General features: G+C 45.6%; 1 protein-coding gene across 3 annotated transcripts; it reads right to left on the bottom strand.

Moving 5' to 3' along the window:
- Positions 1-411: 411 nt before the first annotated feature.
- On the bottom strand, positions 412-16126 carry LOC100559105 (C-type lectin BfL-2). Of its 3 annotated transcripts, none has more exons than XM_062983445.1 (6): positions 15905-16126; positions 10411-10486; positions 6908-6993; positions 6677-6808; positions 3560-3686; positions 412-716 (listed from the first exon to the last, which is right to left on the bottom strand). In XM_062983445.1, exons 2-6 carry the CDS (start codon positions 10475-10477, stop codon positions 622-624), a joined length of 507 nt encoding a protein of 168 aa, XP_062839515.1. In that variant the 5' UTR covers positions 10478-10486; positions 15905-16126; the 3' UTR covers positions 412-621. The 3 variants fall into 3 exon arrangements, with proteins under 3 accessions (XP_062839515.1, XP_062839514.1, XP_062839516.1); XM_062983444.1 differs by having other exon boundaries at positions 10411-10489; positions 15905-16125; XM_062983446.1 differs by lacking the exon at positions 10411-10486 and having other exon boundaries at positions 15905-16121.
- Positions 16127-23792: the final 7666 nt, after the last annotated feature.

The following is a 23792-nucleotide window of genomic DNA, read 5'->3' as shown; positions in this document are numbered from 1 at the left end:
CAAAGCATCTTTCAAAGGTGGTGGCAGCGACAACATTGAAAAGTGGAATACATAGAGGTAGAAGGTGAATCCTTCGCAATTTGGTGGCAGCGGTGGGATCCAAAAAGATTCCATCCCTGTCATCACACTTCTTTACATTTGGTGGCAGCGGTGGGATCCAAAAAGATTCCATCCCTGTCATCACACTTCTTTACATTTGGTGGCAGCGGTGGGATCCAAAAAGATTCCATCCCTGTCATCACACTTCTTTACATTTGGTGGCAGCGGTGGGATCCAAAAAGATTCCATCCCTGTCATCACACTTCTTTACACATGCCTTGACATCCCTTAAGTTTTTTTCTCACACAAAGTGTTGCTCTTTGTGTAAATGGTACGCAATGCAACCGGCAGAGAAAGTCAGGCTGACTAGAGTTGCTTTACAAAAAGAGTTTATTGGGATGGATGGATGGAAGGAAGGAAGGAAGAAATGACAGAATCCTAGAGTTGAAAAGGGCCTGAGAGGTCATCCAGTCCAGCCCCATCTTGCCAGGCAGGAAGGCACCACCCAAGCCCTCTTGACAGATGGCCATCCAGCCTCTGTGGTGGGAAGCCAAGGTGGCACTTGGAGGACTTTCTGGCGGCTCAGAGGCAGCACTCCACTTCGGTTTCCTCCAAGCTGAGCTTGCAGATGAAGCTGTTCTTCCGTTCGCAGACTTCGTCGTTCCACTTCTTAAATGCTAAGTGGTAAGAAAGAGGGATTAGAAACTTCTCCCAGCTGAGCTCCATTATCCCTCCCTTTCCTGGCGGAGGCAAGGCACTCTCTGGTATGAAATTTATTTTTTAAAAAATGATAAAAATGGTACAAAAAAAGTTTGAATTCAAGCCAGAATGTTTTTTTACTAGGGATTACTGACCCAAAGATAGATAGAAATACAGATAGACTAATATTTTTTCTAACCACAGCGGCAAGAATAACTCTAGCACAGGTCTGGAAAACAAAGGAAGTGCCTAGAATGGAGAAATGGATTAACAAAGTAATGGATGTGATGAATATGGACCTATTGACACAGAAGTTAGCACAAAAGAGAAATCCCAAAAACAGCACGGATTGGAGACTCATCAAAGAGTACTTAATAAAAGAAAAAATAAACATTCACATAGAATTGATCTAAGGAAACTTCCTGGGGAAATATTAGGAATAAAAACAACATTAATAACGAATGCTGTTAAACCGTTTCTTTTAAATATAAAAGTAAACTATATGATTATGGTGGAAAATAAAGAAGACCAATTCCAGAGCTCTGGAAGTCACGGAGACTTATAGCAACTGAGAAATGATATGTATATATCTACTATTAATTTTTCCTTTTTTTTCTTTCTTTTTTTTCTTTTCTTTTCTTCTCCCCTTATCTTCTCTTCTTCTTCTTTGGTTTTTTCATACACGTTACGTTGGTATTTGGGTTGTGGTATCTAAAAGAAACTTTTTTTATTCTAAAGGGGGAAAAGACTACTGGCTGTATTAAGAAAGATACAAGTTGCTTGTAAAATGCACAATAAAAACAATGTTAAAAAAAAGAAAGAAAAAAAAGAAAGAGGGATTAGAAACTTCTCCCAGCTGAGCTCCATTATCCCTCCCTTTCCTGGCGGAGGCAAGGCACTCTCTGGCGCTTCTCTTCCTCTCTCTCCTTCTGGTGCTTCCATCATGAACTCTCCCTCCTAGGATGAATCTACACTGTGGACTTAATGCACTTTTGTTACCGAAATCGGCTGTCAACCACCAGGGGTCAGTGTAGATCTGTTGCCCAGCACACCATGCTACCTTGAAAGCCAGGAAAAACATACCCGGACTTCAAGGCAGTAACAGAGTTTTATTCATCTGGCCAGAAGGATGTCAGAACAGCGTAATTGCTCCAAAGAACGGACATAACGTACAATACAGCGCAACGCATTTTATCCCCTCCCTATTGGCTCAGGAATGGTTGAGCTAGGATCTGAGCTGTCATTGGCTGGGGACTCCCTGTGATGTCAGAGGTGGGCGGAGTCTCCCTTGTGGAGAGCTGCTATTTGTCCATTTGAAGATGGAGCCATTTGGAAGATCTTCCCAAAGGGCAAGACTTGGGAAATGTAGTCCAGGATGGGATTATGGGACTTACAATAGGTACCATCCCCACAGACAAAAGATAAAGCTTATGTAAATATATACAACTGGATAAGAAGGGAACATATAACACCACATAGATTTCATTGTGTTAGGGATTCCTCTTCTTCAGAAGAGGAAGGGGAGCAGGAAAGTCATGAATCTGAGGGAGAGTTGGAATCTGAGGAGGAGATTTTGCAAGTACCCACATTTCAGGAGAGGCGAAAGGAAACAGAGCAGAGATGCCATTCAGCTAGAATAGCTGCCAGAAATGCAGCTGAGTAATTGGGAACTGCCCTAATAGCTGTGAGGGAACCCAGGGCTATAAAGCAGAAGCGGGTGCAGCCAGCTCTTGCTGGTAACAAACTGACTCAAATGCCTAAGCCTTCGCTCCCCTTGTGCCTGCTTTGAGTCCGCATCTGGGAAACTGCTATTAAAGATTTATTGCTGTTTCTTTGTCTGAAGTAAGACTGCTACTTGATTTGGGAATTTATCAGAGACTTAAGAACTGTGTTTGCCCTAAGCCTACTTTGCTTTCTCTGGCATTATTCCATTGTGTGCGCTGTTCTTAATGTTTTGCTGCAGTAAAGCAGTTTTCATTTATTTACCTCATTGTTTTAAGGCTGTTCTTGAAAGACACATTGAGGCACATCTCCTATCTGATATTTCTGAAACACATGGATGGCTTTCTCAGAACCTGAACTGAATTACATCTCTAAAGAGGCCTTGCTTCCCTCAGAAGATTCCCTCTTGGCTGGGTATTGGTCTGGCTTCCTGGTTGGGTCACCCCAACAGCCACATGTATAATCTTTGGGTGTCTGGGAATATGTCTATGTTTGCATCCCAGTTTTTTGTATACATATGTGAACCTTCTCCCCCTTTGCTTATTAATAAAGCATAAACCTGAATCTAGACACAGGAGCTCTAAAGCATTTTGTTAAGACAAATTTCTTTAAGGGTTGTCTTTTTTGGCTGGACATTGCCTCCGGCCTGAGGGGAGTTTCCTGTCAAATCAGTTTTAGGCTTGGTAAACGATTTGATTAATCCTCCCAGGAATGTTTGGGGCTGGGCTGGGGCTTGAAACCCAGCTAAGATCTGCTAATACGAGTCAGTAAACATATGTTATAAATGTATAGTTGCATTATCGATGGCTTTATAATTATTAGTAGTTATAGATAACACTTCGACCCTGCCTTTACTGACAAAGCTCCATGTTATGCAATTTTGGAAGTTATCATTTAGTATGGCAATAGCCGTCTTGAGCAAAAGGCTAAAGACTTTGGGAAATGACAACTTCCACAGTTCTGTAGCATTGAGCCATGGCACTTAATGTGGGTTCAAGCTTCATCTAGGACTTTTCTCAATACTTGAAAAAGAAGGTTTCTTGACCATTGTGCAAATATATTCCTGCATGTTCTCTCCATCACCACCTGCAGGACTCACCCGAGGGGCGCCAGATCTCTGCGCAGAACTCTCCTCTGTTTCCCGAGTTGTTGGGCTCCCCGAGATTCCACTGGCTGTGGTCCATGTGCTGGCCATCTGACCATTCCCAGAAGGAGTGGCCTAGGAACTGGGGAAGAATCCAAAGCAACCTCCTTAACGCATTAGGGAGATGGGCCAAAACTAACAGAACGGTTTTCAACAGAGAGAAATGGACGGTGCCACTCTTTGGCATTAGAAATGGAAGGCATTGATATGGGATGTGGGGCACCTGGCTTGAAAACAGTCTATATCAAGGGGATATTGTAATATTATGTTGAAGTAGGAATGATTGTATATAGAGTTGTTTAAATGTAATTGAGTCATGTGTGCAATGTGTGCTGGAGATTGCATCATACACTGTGATTGCATCATACACTGCTTACTATGCCAGTGTGTAAAGGGTTAAGCTTGTATTGCATCAGACAGCAGAGGATGAGATAAATAGCCCTCTACTTCCTATCTCTCTTCTCTTCCCGTGTGTGCCTGCGTGAGAGCTGTGTGTTGTCTTGTGAGGATTTCGTTTGTAAGTAAACATTTTGATAGATAACCGAAGACTGCAGTGTCGTCATTTATCCAGAGCTTCATCGTTAGAGACTTCTGCTGTGCGTGTGCTTAGAAAGCCACTCTGATATATTAGTGGGACACAAACTGGACATGAGCCAGGAGTGTGATACAGCAGCAAAAAAGGCCAATCCGATTCTAGGCTGCATCTATAGGAGCCTAGTGTCCACACTGAGGAAAGTCTTAATTCCACTCTCCTTGACTCTCCTTCCTCCTCTGAAGGTTTTGAAACAGAGGCTGGATGGCTGTCTGTTGGGAGGGCTTGGATGGCATCTTCCGGCATTGCAAAAGGGGGTTGGACTGGATGGCCCTTGGGGGTTCCTTCTGGCTCTTTTCTTCTATGATTCTATATGGCACTCTGTAATTTGGACTATTTTGATTGGAAGACATATTTTGGACGACTATGTCGTTTGTGGCCAAATTTGGTGTGATTGGGTTCAGTGGTTTTGCTGTTTACTCCATAGTAAAACGAACATTACATTTGTATATATATAGACTAGCTGTGCCCGGCCACGCGTTGCTGTGGCATTGTCTGGTGGTGTTGGTGAGAACTTGTTGCGGTAGTGGTGGTATTGAATGTCTGTTGTATGGTTGTCTTTATGTTGAGTATGCATTTGGTTGTTTGTGTACTGTGAAAGTGGTGAGGGTAGAGGGGGTCTATGTCCCTGTGTAGTATTGTATAGTATTTATACTTTGTCCATGTGTTGTGAATGCTTGGATGGTGTCCTGCTGCATAGTAGCAAGGGTTGAGCTGGATGGCCCTTAGGGGTCTCTCCAAACTCTTGGATTCTATGCTTCTATTATCATCATTATTTTTATTATTATTTTATTATGACACAGCAAACAAGATAGACATGCTGGATTTCATATCACAAAATCACAGGTTGAACACTTCCCAAGTGTCTAGGACTGTGTGATGTATTTTCGGATGATGCGCGCAGATCCCAGCAGGGTGGCCTTTTGCAGTTGGCAGATCGTAATTTTGTCAATGTCTATTGTTTCCAAATGCCGGCTGAGATCTTTTGGCACGGCACCCAGTGTGCCCATCATCACCGGGACCACCTGCACTGGTTTCTGCCAGAGTCTTTGGAGTTCAATCTTGAGGTCCTGATAGCAGCTGAGTTTTTCCTGTTGTTTTTCGTCAATGCGACTGTCACCTGGGATGGCAACATCAATGATCCAAACCTTGTTCTTTTCCACAACTGTGATGTCTGGTGTGTTGTGTTCCAGAACTTTGTCAGTCTGGATTCGGAAGTCCCACAGTATCTTTGCGTGCTCATTCTCCAATACAATACAGATTTGTGATCCCACCAATTCTTTGCTGCTGGCAGGTGGTACTTGAGGCATAAGTTCCAATTAATCATTTGGGCCACATAGTTGTGCCTCTGTTTGTAGTCTGTCTGTGCGATTTTCTTACAGCAGCTGAGGATATGATCAATGGTTGTATACTTGTATATAGTTTTACCATCGTCTCTGGGTGTCTCTTCGTTCTGCGTTCCACTGATTCCATGCAACTACTGCTGTGCTGCAAATTACTCTGACAGTCCCTTGGGGGTCCTGTGATGTCTCAGGCACCTTTGGCCCATGACCCTGCAGCCACCATAGATCAAACTGAAGAGGACTTGGGCTTTCTTCCACCTCAGCAAGATTCCGTCCCTTTCCAGATGTCTCCTGTTGACATTTCAGTGCCAGAGCCAATTAGAGATGCCCTTGAATCGGAGCCTGGTTCTCCGGAAAGTTTGGTCTTTGATAGAAGGGCTTTTCTCAAAACAGATCGCTCCCAAAGGCAGATTTTAAGGAGAAGCGCAAGATTAGCGGAGAGAGGCAATTGTGGCTAAATCGGTTCTCTTGGGAAGTTTTGGGGAAGCAGGCATCTGATGTTGAAAAGCTCCGTTTCTCTGGGAAGATTTGGGGAGTCAAACACCTGCTTGGGGGGGAGCTCTTGAACTTCAATAAAAGTCCTGCACTGAGTTTTCCCTATCGCGGTGTCAACATGACTATTGAATGAAGAACATCATCTCTTGTTTCTGAGCTTCCAAGCGGCCCACCGGTGCGCTTACTCACAAGTAGACTGGGAGTTGCGTCCCACTCCTTGCCAAGTTTGGACTGCGTTTCAGATCCACCACGAAATACCTTGCCTAGCCTTCAATCCTTGTTCTGGACTTTACTTCAAGAATCTTCCTGCGAAACCTTGCTCTTTCCCCACTCAAACTTCCAAAGAGTTTGAGTGTGTTTCGGTTATTTGGTTTATAGACTTTAGACTCTAATAATGGACATATAACTTCATTTTATTGGACTAATTTTGATCTTCTCTAAAAGGTCAACTGCTTGACTATATACTCTGCTTATTTTTGTTTAGAACTTTTATTGCCTTAATAAAGATATTAGATTGTTTATTGGCCTCCGTGTTGGTTTCCAGTGTTCGCGCTGCTTAGGGGTGTTACTGGTCCTTTCCAGCCCTATCCTATTATGTTCCTATATGGCATTGAGGGTTTGGGGGGTGGGATATAAACCCACCTTGCTGGGGTTGTGGAGCCCGATCCAGATGTTCCCATCAGGTTGGAATCTGGACAGGAACTTCTGGACTCGGCAGGCTTCCTTTTTGCTCAGGATAGAGACCAGGTGGGCGTTCCGGCTCTGGCATTCTTTCTACACGAAAGGAAACGGGGGAGAAAGGTGTGACTTGGAGTTGTTCCCCTTCCAGGTGTCAATAGGGGGTCTTCCTTTTGGGGACCGCGCTCCACTCACCTCCGCCTCTGTCCAGTCCTTCTTTTCGGGGAAATAGCCATAGCAATTGTCCTTGTAATACATCCAGTTTTCCGGACAAATCTTGGCTGCAATTACAAAATGAACAGGGCCAAAACAAAAGAGATCCGGTCAGCAGTGGACAAGCCACTCTGCGTTTTAATCTGAACTCTTTATTATTCTCATGATTATATTTCTAAAGGGTACACGTCATGACACAACTATTGGTATGTAAAGCCACCAATGAACAGTAGTAATTTCCATCGCAGTTAACTCCTCATAAGTCATATCAAATTTATTAAATTCATGCATGCAAATCAATATTTAAAACATGCAGGAAAGCGGGAGGGGGGGGTTAATCAATAAGCCAGCCTTTTAGAGTCAGTCTAATAATCTATATAAAAAAGGGTAATGAAATTTCGGCCTAGGACAAAGCAACAAAACTACACATCCCAGAAACACTAAACTTGGCAGCACAACCCCTCATCCATGCCTCTACGTTCATACAACAAAAAGAAAAGAAAAATAAAGTCCTAATTAGAGGGAGAGGAATAATTGTTTTTATCCAATTGCTGCCAGTTAGAAGGCTAAGCTCCGCCCACTTGGTCTCCTAGCAACCCACTCAGCCCAGGGGACAGGCAGAGTTAGGCCTCACTTAGGCCTCTTCCACACTTCCTATAAAATACAGATTATCTGTATCCAGCTCTTCGCCAGCTCTTCAGCTTAGAAATTCCTCAATACTTTATTTCCCATACCACCATATTTCACCAAAGCGTCTCAGCTATCTCATTGAGTGTCTTTAACCAAAAGACTTCAATATGGGAATTTCTTCCCAGCCCAGCCCAGATGTAATGTAGACCTGGCCCCAGAAGTAGGGCCAGGCTGTCTCTCCAGTCGGAGATTAATAGTATAGCACCTATTGGATAATACACCAAAAGGAGACATTATTTTCATTACAGGAGACTAGAATGCTAAGGTGGATAGTCAAATGACAACTGGGATCACAGGCAAGCATGGTTTGGGACAGTAATAGTAATATAATAATTTATTTCTTATAACGCAGCTCCATCTCCTCAAAAGGACTCGAGGCAGCTTACATAGAGACGAGGCCCAGAGAACAAGAAGTTCAACACACAATGCATGGAAGTGGAAGAAGACGATAGAATAGGAAGGACAAGAGACCTCTTCCAGAAAATCAGAAACATCGGAGGCAAAAATGGGCATGATCAAAAGCAAAGATGGCAAGGACCTAACAGAAGCTGAAGAGATTAAGAGAAGGTGGCAAGATTATACAGAAGATCTGTATAGGACGGATAATAATATTGAGGAAAGCTTTGATGGTGTGGCGAGTGAATTAGATCCAGACATCCTGAGGAGCGAGGTTGAATGGGCCTTAAGAAGCATTGCTAACAACAAGGCAGCAGGAGACGACGGGATCCCAGCTGAAGAGATCAAGAGAATGTGGCGAGATTATACAGAAGATCTTTATAGAAAGGATAAAAATATCGAGGAAAGCTTTGATGGTGTGGTGAGTGAATTAGAACCAGACATCCTGAGGAGTGAGGTTGAATGGGCCTTAAGAAGCATTGCTAATAACAAGGCAGCAGGAGATGACGGGATCCCAGCTGAGCTGTTTGAAATCTTGAAAGATGATGCTGTCAAGGTGATGCATGCCACATGCCAGCAAATATGGAAAACACAAGAATGGCTATCAGATTGGAAAAAAATCAATTTATATCCCCATAACAAAAAAGGGAAATGTTAAAGAATGTTCAAACTTCCATACAGTGGCCCTTATTTCCCATGCCAGTAAGGTTATGCTCAAGATCCTGCAAGGCAGACTCCAGCAAGACATGGAGTGAGAGCTGCCAGATGTCCAAGCTGGGTTCAGAAAAGGCAGAGTGTAGTGTCTCAGAGACCCCCGAGTCATGGCCCCGTCGTCATTACGGAGCAGACCGAAGAAGAGATGGGGTTTTTGCCATTTCCGCCTGATTCCGTTCCTTTCCAGATGTCCCCTGTTGACAGGTCTAGCCCACAGTTCATTAAAAAAAGGGCCTTGACTCTCAGCCCGGTTCTCCAGAGAATGTTAGTTTTGACCGTCGATTGTTTTGGGAGGCTTCGCGCGCGGAAAAGCAGATTTCCAGAAGGAGCGCTCGTTTAGCGGAGAAAGCAAGCGTTAATTAAGCTGGTTCCCTTGAGAGTTTTCAGGGAGGACTGCATCTGTCAAAGTTGTTGACTTTGGTCATTTTCCCTTGGGAAAGAGTTCAGACACCTGGCTGAGGAGGAGAGCAAAGTCCCATAAAAGTTCTGGGCCCCAGATAGATTTCGTGGTGTTCAATGTGTCAGTTGAGGGATGCACATCGTCTCTAGTTCTGCAGCGCGCTACTCTCGAGTAGACCGGCGTTGCCTCTCGTCTCCCTGTCAAGCCTGGACAGCGATTCAGCTTTACCACGACTAACTTTGCCTTGCCTTGCACCCTAGCCTCGGATTGAGCCCTGGAACTCTTGACAGATCTTGCCTTAATCCCCACTCAAACAGCCTACAGGTTTGAGTGTGTTTCGGTTATTGGATTTAAAACTTTGAACTCTAATACTAGATATCTCCTTTCATATTACTGGACTATATTTGACCTTTCCTGAAAGGTCTACTGCTGGACTACATACTCTGCTTATTTTTAGTTGTCTCCTTTATTTCCTTAATAAAGATATTAGACTGTTTATTGGCCTTCAAGTCTGATTCCCAGTGCTCACGCTGCCTGAGGTGTCACACAGAGGAACCAGAGACCAAATTGCCAATATCCGGATGCTGGAGAATGGAGGAAGCCAGGGAGTTCCAGAAAAACATCTACTTCTGCTTTATTGACTATTCTACAGCCTTCAACTGTGTGGATCACAATAAATTGTGGCATGTTCTTGGTGGTCTGGGGAGACCAAGTCCCCTTGTTTGTCTCCTGAGAAATCTGTGTAAAGACCAAGTGGCCACAGTCAGAACAGACCACGGAACAGGAGTCTGGTTCAAGATTGGGAAAGGAGTGCGGACATCAGGGCTGTGTCCTCTCACCCTCCCTATTCAACTCGTACACAGAACACATCATGCGACATGCGGGGCTTGACGAATCCAAGGCCGGAGTTAAAATTGCTGGAAGAAACATGAACAACTTTAGGTATGCAGATGATACCACTCTGATGGCTGAAAGCGACGAGGAGCCGAGGTGCCTTATCACCAAGAATTCCACTTCCAATGCACAACCCTACCAGTTAACCAGCTTCCTATCCAGCTCAAAGGAGCTTTATCTAGCCCACATTTTGCAAGAACCTTGTCAAAGCTCTTACTGAAATTAAGGTATATTACATCCACAGTGTCCCTTTCATCCACCAATGTAGTAACGTTATCAACAATGGGATACAATTAGTCTGACGTGACTTGTTTAAATTCCTTTCACTGCATCCTTAAGGTCCTTTCACTGCATCATAACAAATTCTTTGACCAGAAGTCCCAATGCTCACCTTCCACAGAGAGGCTAAAGGCCAGGCAGCCCAGGAAGCAGAGCCCAAAAGAGGCCACTGGTCCCATCTTCCGGTTCTTCTGGAAAAGAACAACAAGCATGAAAAGTCCTTACTATCAAGGAAACAGCTGGTGCAGAGATAATAATAATAATAATAATAATAATAATAATAATAATAATAATAATAATAATAAAACTTTATTTACTGTACTAGCTGTGCCCGGCCACGCGTTGCTGTGGCGAAGTCTGGTGGTATGGGAAATAAAGTATTGAGGAATTGGTGGTAGTTAGGGTAAAGTTAAAGGTTTCCCCTGACATTAAGTCCAGTTATATCTGACTCTGGGGGTTGGTGCTCATCTCCATTTCTAAGCCGAAGAGCCGGCGTTGTCCGTAGACTCCTCCAAGGTCATGTGGGATGACTGCATGGAGCGGCGTTACCTTCCTGCCGGAGCAGTACCTATTGATGCACTCACATTTGCATGTTTTTGAACTTCTGGGTTGGCAGAAGCTGGGGCTAACAGTGGGGGCTCTCTCCGCTCCCCCAATTCAAACCTACAGCCTTTCGGTCCAGAAGTTCAGCAGCTCAGCGCTTTAACACGCTGCGCCATCAGGGGATATTATTTCCTAAAGGTTGTGAACATACAATATTTCTGATGGTTTTCTTTTGTCTGTTGGAGGCAAGTATGAATGGTGCAATTAGGAAAAATGATTAGGATGTAATGGCCTTGCAGCTTTAAAGCCTGGCTGTTTCCTCCCTGAGTGAATTTTTTGTTGGGAGGTGTTAGCTGGCCCTGATTGTTTCCTGTCTGCAATTCCCTTGTTTTCAGAGTGGTGTTGTTTGCGATATTTTATGTGCTTCTACTGTCTGTGGCCCTGAGAAAACAGGATTTGCCAGACTTTGATGATGGGAATATTTTGTTGGGAGGTGTTAGCTGGCCCTGATTGTTTCCTGTGTGGAATTCCCCTGTTTTCAGAGTGTTGTTCTTTATTTAGTGTTCTGATTTTAGAGATTGTATTGTTCTGTTTTATTATACCACATTAATTTTTATATATTCTGATTTTAGTGTTTTTGAATACTTGGAGCCAGATTGTATTCATTTTCACGGTTGTCCGCAACACAATAATAATAATAATAATAATAATAATAATAATAATAATAATAATAATAGTAATGATAGTAATGATAGTAATAATAATGACTTTGGTAATACACAGTGCTTCACTGCCTTCTCAGCTTCCTTTCTGGAAGAATCCTTTCTTGGGAGGTGTTATCTGGCCCTGATTGTTTCCTTTTTTGGAATTTCCAATTTCCCTGCTTTCAGACTGTTGGTCTTTATGTACTCTCCTGGTTTTAGAGATTATATTGTTCTGCATTATTCTATCCCAGTAATTATTTCATATTAAAGCAGAATCTCACTTATCCAACATTCGCTTATACAATGTTCTGGATTATCCAACGCAGTCTGCCTTTTCATAATCAATGTTTTTGTAGTCAGTGTTTTAAATTCATTGTGATATTTTAGTGGTAAATTTGTAAATACAGTACAGTAGAGTCTCACTCCAACAGAATGTTGGATAAGCGAATATGTTGGATAATAAGGAGGCATTAAGGAAAAGCCTATTAAACATCAAATTAGGTTATGATTTTACAAATGAAGCACCAAAACATGTTTGACAACCAATTTGGAAGAAAAAGTAGTTCAATACTCAGTAATGCTATGTAGTAATTACTGTATTTACGAATTTAGCATCAAAATATCACGATATATTGAAAACATTGACTACTAAAAGGTGTTGGATAATCCAGAACATTGGATAAGCGAATGATGGATAAGTGAGACTCTACTAAAATATGAAATCATTACTGTGGTATAATAATACGGAACAATATAATCTCTAAAACCAGGACGGTAAATAAAGAGCAACATTCTGAAAGCAGGGAAATTCCAGAAAGGAAACAATCAGGGCCAGCTAACACTTCCCAACAAAGGATTCCCCCAGGCAGGAAGCACACAGGCTTTGAAGCTGCAAGGCCATTAAATGCTAATCAAGGTGGCTAATTGCAGCATTCATACCTGCCGCACTGAAACTATTAATTGCTATTCAACCTGGCCAGCCAAGGATTCCGCAAGGTAGAAAGCGGCCAGGCTTGCAAGCAGCAAGGCTATTCGGTGCTATTCAACCAAGATTTTTAAGGTGGAAAACCCCCAAGCTCTGAAGCCACGTCCCATACGACCAGGCCTAGCAAGGATGCCCTATGTAGAAAGCAGCCAGGCTTTGAAGCTGCAAGACTATTCAGTGCAGTTCAATCTGGCCAAACAAGGATTCTCCTACAAAGGAAGGATAGAATCATAGGATCATAGAATAGTAGAGTTGGAAGAGACCTCATGGGCCATCCAGTCCAACCCCATTCTGCCAAGAAGCAGGAAATTGCATTCAAAGCCCCCCCGACAGATGGCCATCCAGCCTCTGCTTAAAAGCTTCCAAAGAAGGAGCCTCCACCACAGTCCAGGGCAGAGAGTTCCACTGGTGAACAGCCCTTCTCACAGTGAGGAAGTTCTTCCTGATGTTCAGGTGGAATCTCCTTCCTTTCCTGTAGTTTGAAGCCCTTGTTCCCTTGTGTCCTAGTCTGCAGGGCAGCAGAAAACAAGCTTGCTCCCTCCTCCCTTTGACTTCCCTTCACGTATTTGTACATGGCTCTCATGTCTCCTCTCAGCCTTCTCTTCTGCAGGCTAAACATGCCCAGCTCTTTAAGCCGCTCCTCATAGGGCTTGTTCTCCAGACCCTTCATCATTTTAGTCGCCCTCCTCTGGACGCTTTCCAGCTTGTCAACATCTCCCTTCAACTGTGGTGACCAAAATTGGACACAGTATTCCAGGTGTGGTCTGACCAAGGCAGAATAGAATAAGGGGGAGCAGGACTTCCCTGGATCTAGACGCTATTCCCCTATTGATGCAGGACAGAATCCCATTGGCTTTTTTAGCTGCCGCATCACATTGTTGGCTCATGTTTAACTTGTTCCCCACGAGGACTCCAAGGTCTTTTTCGCACACACTGCTGTCAAGCCAGGCATCGTCCCCCATTCTGTATCTTTGATTTCCATTTTTTCTGCCGAAGTAAAGCATCTTGCATTTGTCCCTGTTGAACTTCATTTTGTGAGTTTCGGCCAATCATCTCTCTAGTCTGTCAAGATCGTTTTGAATTCTGCTCCTGTCTTCTGGAGTGTTGGCTCTCCCTCCCAGTTTTGTGTCGTCTGCAAACTTGATGATCGTGCCTTCTAACCCTTCATCTAAGTCGTTAATAAAGATGTTGAACAGAACAGGAGCTGGGTTTCAGAGCGGCTCTTTGATTGAGGGTGCTACTCCAGCTACTCCAGAAAACGGCCAGGCTTTGAGGCTGCAAGGCTATTCACTGCTATTCCACCTGGCCAGCAAATGATTCCCATAAGCCACAGCAACGCGTGGCCGGGCAAAGCTAGTGTAGATATTAAAGAGCATGGGGGATAAGATGGAAGCTTGTGGGACGCCACAGGTCAAAGGCCAAGGGTCCAAGTAAGTGTCCCCCAGCTTCACCATCTGGGTCCGACCCCCTAGGAAAGAGCGGAGCCACTGCAACGCAATGCCCCCAAGAAACATCCCCGAGAGCCACCCCAGATGGTTGATGGTATCGAACGCCACGGAGATGTCCAGGAGGACCAGTAAGGATGCACTCCCCCTGTCCAGTTCTCTGCGGAGGTCATCCACCAAGGTGACCAAAGCTGTCTCAGTCCCATAACCAGCATCCACCAAATACAGGCCCGCTTCTGTCTTTGTTCCTGTCCTACAAGAAGAGGAATCACCTTCTTCCCACCCCTTTGGATCCAAAGCCAGCTGGGTTTTTGGAAGGACGATGACACCAAAGGACTTCCTTAAGTCCCCATCTTCAAAATATGGTCTCCAGTTGTGGACAACAGTCCTTCCTAGCTTTGTTTGGTTGAAGGAAGAGTTCCCACTCACTTTGGACCTCCCAAGGGGTCCTAAACAGATCTGTCACTTTTAGTTGAAGAAGGTGGTGGCAAACTTGCAAAGAGTCAGAAGAGACAGAAATAAGAGCACTTTGGTAACAACTAAAGTCCAATCTGGGGAAGCCCACTGTAAAGAAGTGTGATTTTTTATTTACAGATGTCATGTTTAACTGTGTTTTAAAAAGAGTTAATATTTCAGTACTCTTTGTTGTCGAAGGCTTTCATGGCCGGGATCACAGGGTTGTTGTATGTCTTTCGGGCTGTGTGGCCATGTTCCAGAAGTATTCTCTCCTGACGTTTTGCCCACGTCATCTATGGCAGGCATCCTCAGAGGTTCCATACCTCACAACCTCTGAGGATGCCTGCCATAGATGTGGGCGAAACGTCAGGAGAGAATACTTCTGGAACATGGCCACACAGCCCGAAAGACATACAACAACCCTGTTTCAGTACTCTGCTCTCATGAGTGGTTGCCACGGAGAAGGGGGCGGAGCCAACTGGGTTAGCTGAAGAGAGAGTAGAATTTGGAGGGAAAGCCAGTCAGTCTGTAATCAGGAGAATTACAGAGAAGATTGATCCTGGTTGAAGGGATCAAGGGAGACTCAATTGGTCATTTCGAGTCAGTGTGTCTGTGGTCAGCGACAGGGAAGTCTGAATCTCAGTTGGAGGATCAGGGTGGCTCAAATGTGGGATTTGAGTCCATTATAAAATAAGTTTGGTGACTTATTTTAGGTAGTCTGGGCTCTGTTGAAGCTCAGGGAAGGCTGATCCTAAGTTAGGGGATCAGGGTTAAAATAAGTTTGGTAACTTATTTTAACGTAGTCTGTCTCCTGACTAGATATTCTGTGATTGAAGTGGAATTTAAAAGTTTGAAACACCTCATTCTGTTATTGTAATTGTTAAGGAAAGTGCCTCTAAGTGAGAATTGTATCCATTAAGCGTGTGCCTAAATAAATGTTATTATTCCTTCAAACATCTTAGTCTCTGTCATACATACACACATCAAGAATAAACAAGAAGAAAGAAGAAAAATAAAAGTCTCCTCTCTAAGTAGCCAGTAGCTAAATCTTTCAATAATGGTGGCAAGAGTTGATAATCCCCTTAACATCTGGTGGCCGCATTATAACATCTTTACCTCTGTTGGCAGCGTTTAAACAAAACATCTTTAATAATTGGTGGCAGCGGATATATAATAATAATAATAATAATAATAATAATAATAATAATAATAATAATAATAAATTAATTAATTAAAAACAACCTCCAATCTCCACATCGTCACACCCACTCTGGAATAATGCTGATTATAGTGGTATGGAAGAGGCATTAATTGAAGAGCATGACAAATATCTAAGCAGGAAAGTAACGAAAAATTTGGGTAGTTTCCCTTTCCTTTCAGTATGTTGGGTACCTGCTCTCAGAAATGAAGACTGAAGGGAGGATGGACAGTAGAGGAACGAGGAAAGATCTAAAGAAGGTTCCTTGGTCTCACCTCTTTGCCTTCCTTCTTCTGGGCAAATGGTCCAACGTCTCTCTCGGGAGGGTTTCTTGCATGTGCTGGATGTGCAGATCCCAGGAATATTTATAGGAATGTAGATGGGGCACCTGTTACCCGAAAAAACAAAGCACGTCAAAGAGTTACACTCAACGGTGTTGACAATTCTAAGGAATTGTCCCACCTGTGTTTGCAAACCTTAAAGGAAGTTGGATTCTTTGGAACCACCAACATCCTTGAAATAAACAATAGTTGGATTGTTCTCAAGGTCAGGGAAATAACCAGCATAAGGAAATGTTGCTTTTTTGGACTATGACAAGGCTAAATTGGCCCAGCTGCCTAAGCCTCAGAGGGAGTTGTGGTTTCCAGAACTTTTGACCATTTTGATCATCCTTTTCTGGACACCTTCCAACCTGTCCATCTCCTTCTTAAATTGCTTTGCCCAGAATATGGGACACAGGGTTATTATTCCAGGTGGGTCTGACTGAAGCAGATTGGAGAGGAACCAGGACTTCCCTTGATCTGGAAACTATCCTCCTCTTAATGCAGCTTAGAATCATATTGACTTTTTAAGCTGCGGCATCACGTTCTTGCTTCAGCTTCAAGTTGTGGTTCATTAAGATTCCCAGATATCTTCTCCATGGACTGTTTTCAAACCAGGCATCACCCATCCTACATCTCTGCATTTCATTTTTAATGCCTAAGTGTAACCTTTTGAAATCCATGTTGTTAGTTTTGGCCCAGATATCAATCTGTTAAGGTCATTTTGGATCATCTCAATTTGGTGTCATCTTCAAATTTGATAAACAAGGCATCGACACTATAGAATTAATACTATGTGACATCATTTTAACAACTGCTATAGAATCATGGGAGATGTATCATATATACTCAAGTATAAGCCGAGTAATTTATTATTTATTATTATTAATGTAATTTATTATTTTTCTCTATTATTATTGTTATGATAACACCTATTATTTTACTCTATGTATTATTATTAGGCTTGATCGATCCACGAAAAATTTGATTCTAAACTCGTTGCAAAAGTAGAGGGGGGCAGCTTTTCGTTTCTGATGGTATTTCCGAATTTGGCCCCCCAAAAAATTCGAAATTAACGAAAATTCGTTATTTTCTAAATTAATTCGTTAATGGCGGACGCGCATGCGCAATTCCCAAAAACAGCACAGAGGGAGAGGACTTTACAGGACTCTCCCACCCTAATTTTTTGAGTGATCTTCTTCAAACTTGGTACAGTGGTAGAACACATTTAACACTGATAGCTCACCAAAATTTGGAACGTTTCCCTTATCCTTTGATTTTTGGCGAATTTTCATAGCTTTTATAATAAACCATTTTTTAATAATTGCAGAAATCTGTTCCTGGTTTGAAAGTCTTATTTCCTCTTAAATTGGGTTGTCTTTACTGTGAAAGTCATTGTTCTACTTCAGAAACTTTGTTTTTGTGGCTGAAACTTTGTTAAATTGGTGTGTGTGTGATATATACTGTGTATATATATATAGTCCCTGCATATGTGTGTGTGTGTTTGTGTGTGTGTGTGTATAGGTAAAGGTAAAGGTATCCCTTGATGTTAAGTTCAGTCATGTCTGACTCTGGGGGTTGGTGCTCATCTCCATTTCTAAGCCCAAGAGCCAGTGTTGTCCATAGACACCTCCAAGGTCATGTGGCCGGCATGACTACATGGAGTGCCATTACCTTCCCGCCAGAGCGGTACCTATTGATCTACTCACATTGGCATGTTTTCAAGCTGCTAAGTTGGCAGAAGCTGGAGCTAACAGCGGGCACTCACTCTGCTCCCAGGATTTGAACCTGGGACCTTTTGGTCTGCAAGTTCAGCAGCTCAGTGCTTTAACACACTTCGCCATCGGGGCTCATGTATATATATATAATATACATACACATCCACACAATGTGGAGAATATGTGGAAAGGTAGATAGATAGATAAGTTGGGAGCCACAGCGAAGGCACCTTCCTGGGAGCAAGGTCTAATAATAATAATAATAATAATAATAATAATAATAATAATAATAATAATAATAATAAAAATCCCTTACAATATCCAAGATGGGTACCATTATTGGCAGAGAAAGCCAAGCTGTAGGAGTTGAAATCCAATCATTTATCCTCCCTATAGAATCAATTTTATATGCATTTTTAGCTACAGAAAAGCTAAAATCAGGACAGTAAAAGAACAACACCCAGAAAATGGGAATTCCAGACAGGAAACAATCAGGGCCAGCTAATACCTCCCAACAAAGGATTCCCCCAGGTAGGAAGCAGCCAGGCTTTGAAGCTGCAAGGCTATTCAATGCTAATCAAGGTGACCAATTGCAACATTCACACTTGCCTTCCACAGACAAGAGTTCTTTCTCCCACCCTGGACCTTCCACAGATATATAAACCCCACTTGCCTAGCTTCGCACAGACGTCAAAACCTCTGAGTATGTCTGCCACAGATGTGGGTGAAACGTCAGGAGAGAATGCTTCTGGCACATGGCCATAGAGCCCGGAATACATACCACAACAGTGTGATCCCGGCCATGAAAGCTTTCGACAACACAACCACAGTATCCATTCAAGTTCATGTAGCGTGGTATGGAGACCTGTATTGGGGGGAGGGAGGGTGCGAATCTGGGCCCCTGGGAGTCGTAGTCCTCCTTCCCTCCCTCCCTCCCTCCCCGGGAGCAGCCGAGGACGGGCCTGGCCCACACCCCCTCGCATCCTGGGCCTCTTCCTCCTCACCGCCGGGCCCCTCTCTGTCTCTCTCGGTCTCTCCATTCCCGGCTCCATCCGCCGCCTTCCCGCCTCACAGAGAGACACCAGGCCTGAGCTGAGGCGAGGCGGCGGCGGCGGCCATTTCCCCCCTCCGTCTTCCTCCTCCTCCTCCTCGGCCTCCTTCCCCCTCGCCCCCTCCCATTGGCTGAGCCCGTGACGCCCCTTTTGCTGAGGGGCAAAAGGAAAGGGCCTGAATGGTGGGAGTTTGGGTGATTTGCAAAAGCTGTTTTTTCCTAACGAAAAAAACGACGACATAACGAAAAACGGCCTCTCGCAATTCGAAACCGCAATATCCAGACGTGTGAACAATCAAGGTCGTATATTGCTTCAAAACAAACGAAAATAACGAATTAATAACGGGTAACGGGGAAATCGAATTATTTGAGCAAGCCTAATTATTATTATTATTTTATTATGACACAGCAAACAAGATAGATATGCTGGATTTCATATCACAAAATCAAAAGTCGAACACTTCCCAAGTGTCTAGGACTGTGTGATTATTATTATCAATAATAATGATTATTATTATGAGCCCCCAGATGGCGTAGTGGACTAAGTGACTTGAAGGTTGGGTTGCTGACCTGAAAGCTGCCAGGTTCGAATCCCACCTGGGGAGAGTGTGGATGAGCTCCCTCTATCAGCTCCAGCTCCATGTGGGGATATGAGAGAAGCCTCCCACAAGGATGATAAAAACATCAAAAACATCCGGGCGTCCCCTGGGCAACGTCCTTGCAGACGGCCAATTCTCTCACTCCAGAAGCAACTCCGGTTGCTCCTGACACGAATATATATATATATATATATATATATATATATATATATAATTTTATGACACAGCAAACAAGATAGATATGCTGGATTTCGTATCACAAAATCACAAGTCGAACACTTCCCAAGTGTCTAGGACTGTGTGATGTATTTTCGGATTAATAATAATAATAATAATAACAAAATTTATTATTTAATTCTATTATTATTGTTGTTACTATTACATTTATTATTTTTCTCTATTATTGTCATGGTTATTACATTTATTATTTTAGGGTATTTATTATTATTGGATAGATACGTAATCACATTTAACACTGAAGAAGGTTAAAATAATGATTTAATCAGAGTTGGACACATCCAACTGAGGGACGGAGGGCAGGCGAGCGAAGGAGGGCGGCAAAGGCCCTCCTTTTCTCACTCGCTCACTCCTTTGCTAGGCCAGGTCCCGGTGCTGCCAGAACTCAGCCGGGTGAGTGAGCGAGGGATGGAGGGCAGGGGAGCGAATGAGGGCAGCAAAGGTCCTCTCACGCTCACTTGCTCGTTCATTCACCAGGCCAGGTCCCAGTGCTGCCAGGACCTGGCGTAGTGAAGGAGCTGAGGGACGGAGGGCGGGCGAGTGAAGGAGGGCAGCAAAGTCCCTCGCTCGCTTGCTCGCTCGCTCCTTCACCAGGCCAGGTCCCGGTGCTGCCAGGACCCGGTGGGGTGAAGGAGTTGAGGGACGGAGGGCAGGCGAGCGAAGGAGGGCGGCAAAGGTCCTCTCAAGCTCACTTGCTTGTTCATTCACCAGGCCAGGTCCCAGTGCTGCCAGGACCTGGCGTAGTGAAGGAGCTGAGGGACGGAGGGCGGGCGAGTGAAGGAGGGCAGCAAAGTCCCTCGCTCGCTTGCTCGCTCGCTCCTTCACCAGGCCAGGTCCCGGTGCTGCCAGGACCCGGCGGGGTGAAGGAGTTGAGGGACGGAGGGCAGGCGAGCGAAGGAGGGCGGCAAAGGTCCTCTCAAGCTCACTTGCTTGTTCATTCACCAGGCCAGGTCCCAGTGCTGCCAGGACCTGGCGTAGTGAAGGAGCTGAGGGACGGAGGGCGGGCGAGTGAAGGAGGGCAGCAAAGTCCCTCGCTCGCTTGCTCGCTCGCTCCTTCACCAGGCCAGGTCCCGGTGCTGCCAGGACCCGGTGGGGTGAAGGAGTTGAGGGACGGAGGGCAGGCGAGCGAAGGAGGGCGGCAAAGGTCCTCTCAAGCTCACTTGCTTGTTCATTCACCAGGCCAGGTCCCAGTGCTGCCAGGACCTGGCGTAGTGAAGGAGCTGAGGGACGGAGGGCGGGCGAGTGAAGGAGGGCAGCAAAGTCCCTCGCTCGCTTGCTCGCTCGCCCCTTCACCAGGCCAGGTCCCGGTGCTGCCAGGACCCGGCGGGGTGAAGGAGTTGAGGGACGGAGGGCAGGCGAGCGAAGGAGGGCGGCAAAGGTCCTCTCAAGCTCACTTGCTTGTTCATTCACCAGGCCAGGTCCCAGTGCTGCCAGGACCTGGCGTAGTGAAGGAGCTGAGGGACGGAGGGCGGGCGAGTGAAGGAGGGCAGCAAAGTCCCTCGCTCGCTTGCTCGCTCGCTCCTTCACCAGGCCAGGTCCCGGTGCTGCCAGGACCCGGCGGGGTGAAGGAGTTGAGGGACGGAGGGCAGGCGAGCGAAGGAGGGCGGCAAAGGTCCTCTCAAGCTCACTTGCTTGTTCATTCACCAGGCCAGGTCCCAGTGCTGCCAGGACCTGGCGTAGTGAAGGAGCTGAGGGACGGAGGGCGGGCGAGTGAAGGAGGGCAGCAAAGTCCCTCGCTCGCTTGCTCGCTCGCTCCTTCACCAGGCCAGGTCCCGGTGCTGCCAGGACCCGGCGGGGTGAAGGAGTTGAGGGACGGAGGGCAGGCGAGCGAAGGAGGGCGGCAAAGGTCCTCTCAAGCTCACTTGCTTGTTCATTCACCAGGCCAGGTCCCAGTGCTGCCAGGACCTGGCGTAGTGAAGGAGCTGAGGGACGGAGGGCGGGCGAGTGAAGGAGGGCAGCAAAGTCCCTCGCTCGCTTGCTCGCTCGCTCCTTCACCAGGCCAGGTCCCGGTGCTGCCAGGACCCGGCGGGGTGAAGGAGTTGAGGGACGGAGGGCAGGCGAGCGAAGGAGGGCGGCAAAGGTCCTCTCAAGCTCACTTGCTTGTTCATTCACCAGGCCAGGTCCCAGTGCTGCCAGGACCTGGCGTAGTGAAGGAGCTGAGGGACGGAGGGCGGGCGAGTGAAGGAGGGCAGCAAAGTCCCTCGCTCGCTTGCTCGCTCGCTCCTTCACCAGGCCAGGTCCCGGTGCTGCCAGGACCCGGCGGGGTGAAGGAGTTGAGGGACGGAGGGCAGGCGAGCGAAGGAGGGCGGCAAAGGTCCTCTCAAGCTCACTTGCTTGTTCATTCACCAGGCCAGGTCCCAGTGCTGCCAGGACCTGGCGTAGTGAAGGAGCTGAGGGACGGAGGGCGGGCGAGTGAAGGAGGGCAGCAAAGTCCCTCGCTCGCTTGCTCGCTCGCTCCTTCACCAGGCCAGATCCCGGTGCTGCCAGGACCCGGTGTGGAGAAGGAGGGAGGACGGAGGGCGGGCGAGCGAAGGAGGGCAGCAAATGATCTCCCTCCCTTGCTCACTCGCTCTCTTACTTACTCACCCCACCAGGTCCCAGAGCTGCTGTTGCTGCTGCTGAGACCTGGCCTGGTAAGTGAGCGAGGGAGGGAGGGTGGGCGAGCGAGCACCCACCCTGTTATCCATCAGTTTCGCTTATCTGTCATTCTGCCCTCCAGTTTATGATGGATAAGCGAGACTCTACTGTACATCTCATAAAGCTATATTATTAGAGGTACAATGTACTCTTGGATATTTACGAAGAAAGTCCAAGCCAAATCAAAAGGCTCTTTGTTAACGACTCTAAACAAAGGATGCCCCAGAGGCAGGAAGAAGACAGCAGATAAGCTTTTCAATGCTAATTAAAGTGATTAACTACACAACATTCACACTGACCTCTCTCACCCTAGTCTTTCCACAGATATATATTAACCTCTTTGCTTAGTTTTCTCCATACCTCACAACCTCTGAGGATGCCTGCCATAGATGTGGGCGAAACGTCAGGAGAGAATGCTTCTGGAACATGGCCAGGCAGCCCGAAAGACATAGAGACACATGTGTCTGTATTTATTTATTCTGGAACTGTATCCTAATCTTGAGTCTGTATCGGGCAGCTGCTTTGGTATGAGTCACAATAAAAATAATTCAATGCAGATACAAAACAAAACAGCTTCCGTGTATTTAAGAAGAGCTACAACCTACCCGTGCAGGGATGGAGGACCCGTTAAACCGGTCTGCTCTTAAAGATTCTCTGAGATTCCAGGAGGCCTCAGAGCAGTGGTTCTCAACCTTCCGAATGCCGCGACCCCTGAATCCAGTTCCTCATGTTGTGCTGACCCCCAACCATACAATTATTTTCGTTGCTACTTCTTTATTTATTTATTCATTTACAGTATTTACATTCCGCCCTTCTTTCTCACCCCGAAGGGGACTCTGGGCGGATTACAATGAACACATATATGGCAAACATTCAATGCCAACAGACAAACAACATACATTAGACAGACTCAGAGGCATTTTTAAAATATTTTTCCAGCTTCACGATTCCGGCCACAGGGGGAGCTGTTGCTTCACCGTCCCGTAGTGGCTGTACTTCCTCATTCCTTTCCTCGTGTTTTGCTGGCAGTTATATGGTGTTTTAAATTAGCCTCCCGCATAAAGCGTCCCTAAATTTCCCTAATTGACAGGTGCAACTGTCTTTCGGGGCTGCATAGGTCAACAGCAAGCCGGGGCTATTAATGGTCGGAGGCTTAACCCGACCCGGGCTTCGAACTCATGACCTCTCGGTCAGTAGTGATTTATAGCAGCTGGTTACTAGCCAGCTGCGCCACAGCCCGGCCCAGCCAGTTACTTCATAACTGTAATGTTGCTACTGTTCTGAATCATAATGTGGCCTGTGGGGCCTGTGGGGTCCCTCACAGATCATCCGGAGTTTTGGAGTTCCGTGTCAAATTTACGCAGACGACACCCAACTCTATTACTCCTTTCCACCAAAAGCCAAGGATGCTGTTCTGATCCTGAACCAATGCCTGTCATCAGTGATGGACTGGGAGGGGGCCAACACACTGAAACTAAATCCAAGCAAGACAGAGGTACTTCTGGTCAGTCAAAAGGCAGATTGGAGTGTGGGATTACAACCTGTGCTGGATGGGGTCGCAATTTTTGTGAAGACAGGCTCGCAGTCTGGGGGTGCTTCTG

This window comes from Anolis carolinensis, chromosome 5, assembly GCF_035594765.1.
Source record: "Anolis carolinensis isolate JA03-04 chromosome 5, rAnoCar3.1.pri, whole genome shotgun sequence".
NCBI classification, from domain to species: Eukaryota; Metazoa; Chordata; class Lepidosauria; order Squamata; family Dactyloidae; genus Anolis; species Anolis carolinensis.
The sequence above is the reverse complement of the archived record's forward strand: the minus strand, read 5'-3'. Positions and strand labels throughout refer to the sequence as shown.

Bases quoted from the DNA above. Each gene is read 5' to 3' on its own strand.
- LOC100559105 (XM_062983445.1), bottom strand. From the start codon at position 10,477: ATGGGACCAGTGGCCTCTTTTGGGCTCTGCTTCCTGGGCTGCCTGGCC. The intron at 6,809-6,907 runs GTGAGTGGAGCG...CCTTTCGTGTAG, and splicing joins AGGACTGGACAGAGGCGGAG to AAAGAATGCCAGAGCCGGAA. The intron at 3,687-6,676 runs GTGGGTTTATAT...ATTCTTCCCCAG, and splicing joins GGCTCCACAACCCCAGCAAG to TTCCTAGGCCACTCCTTCTG.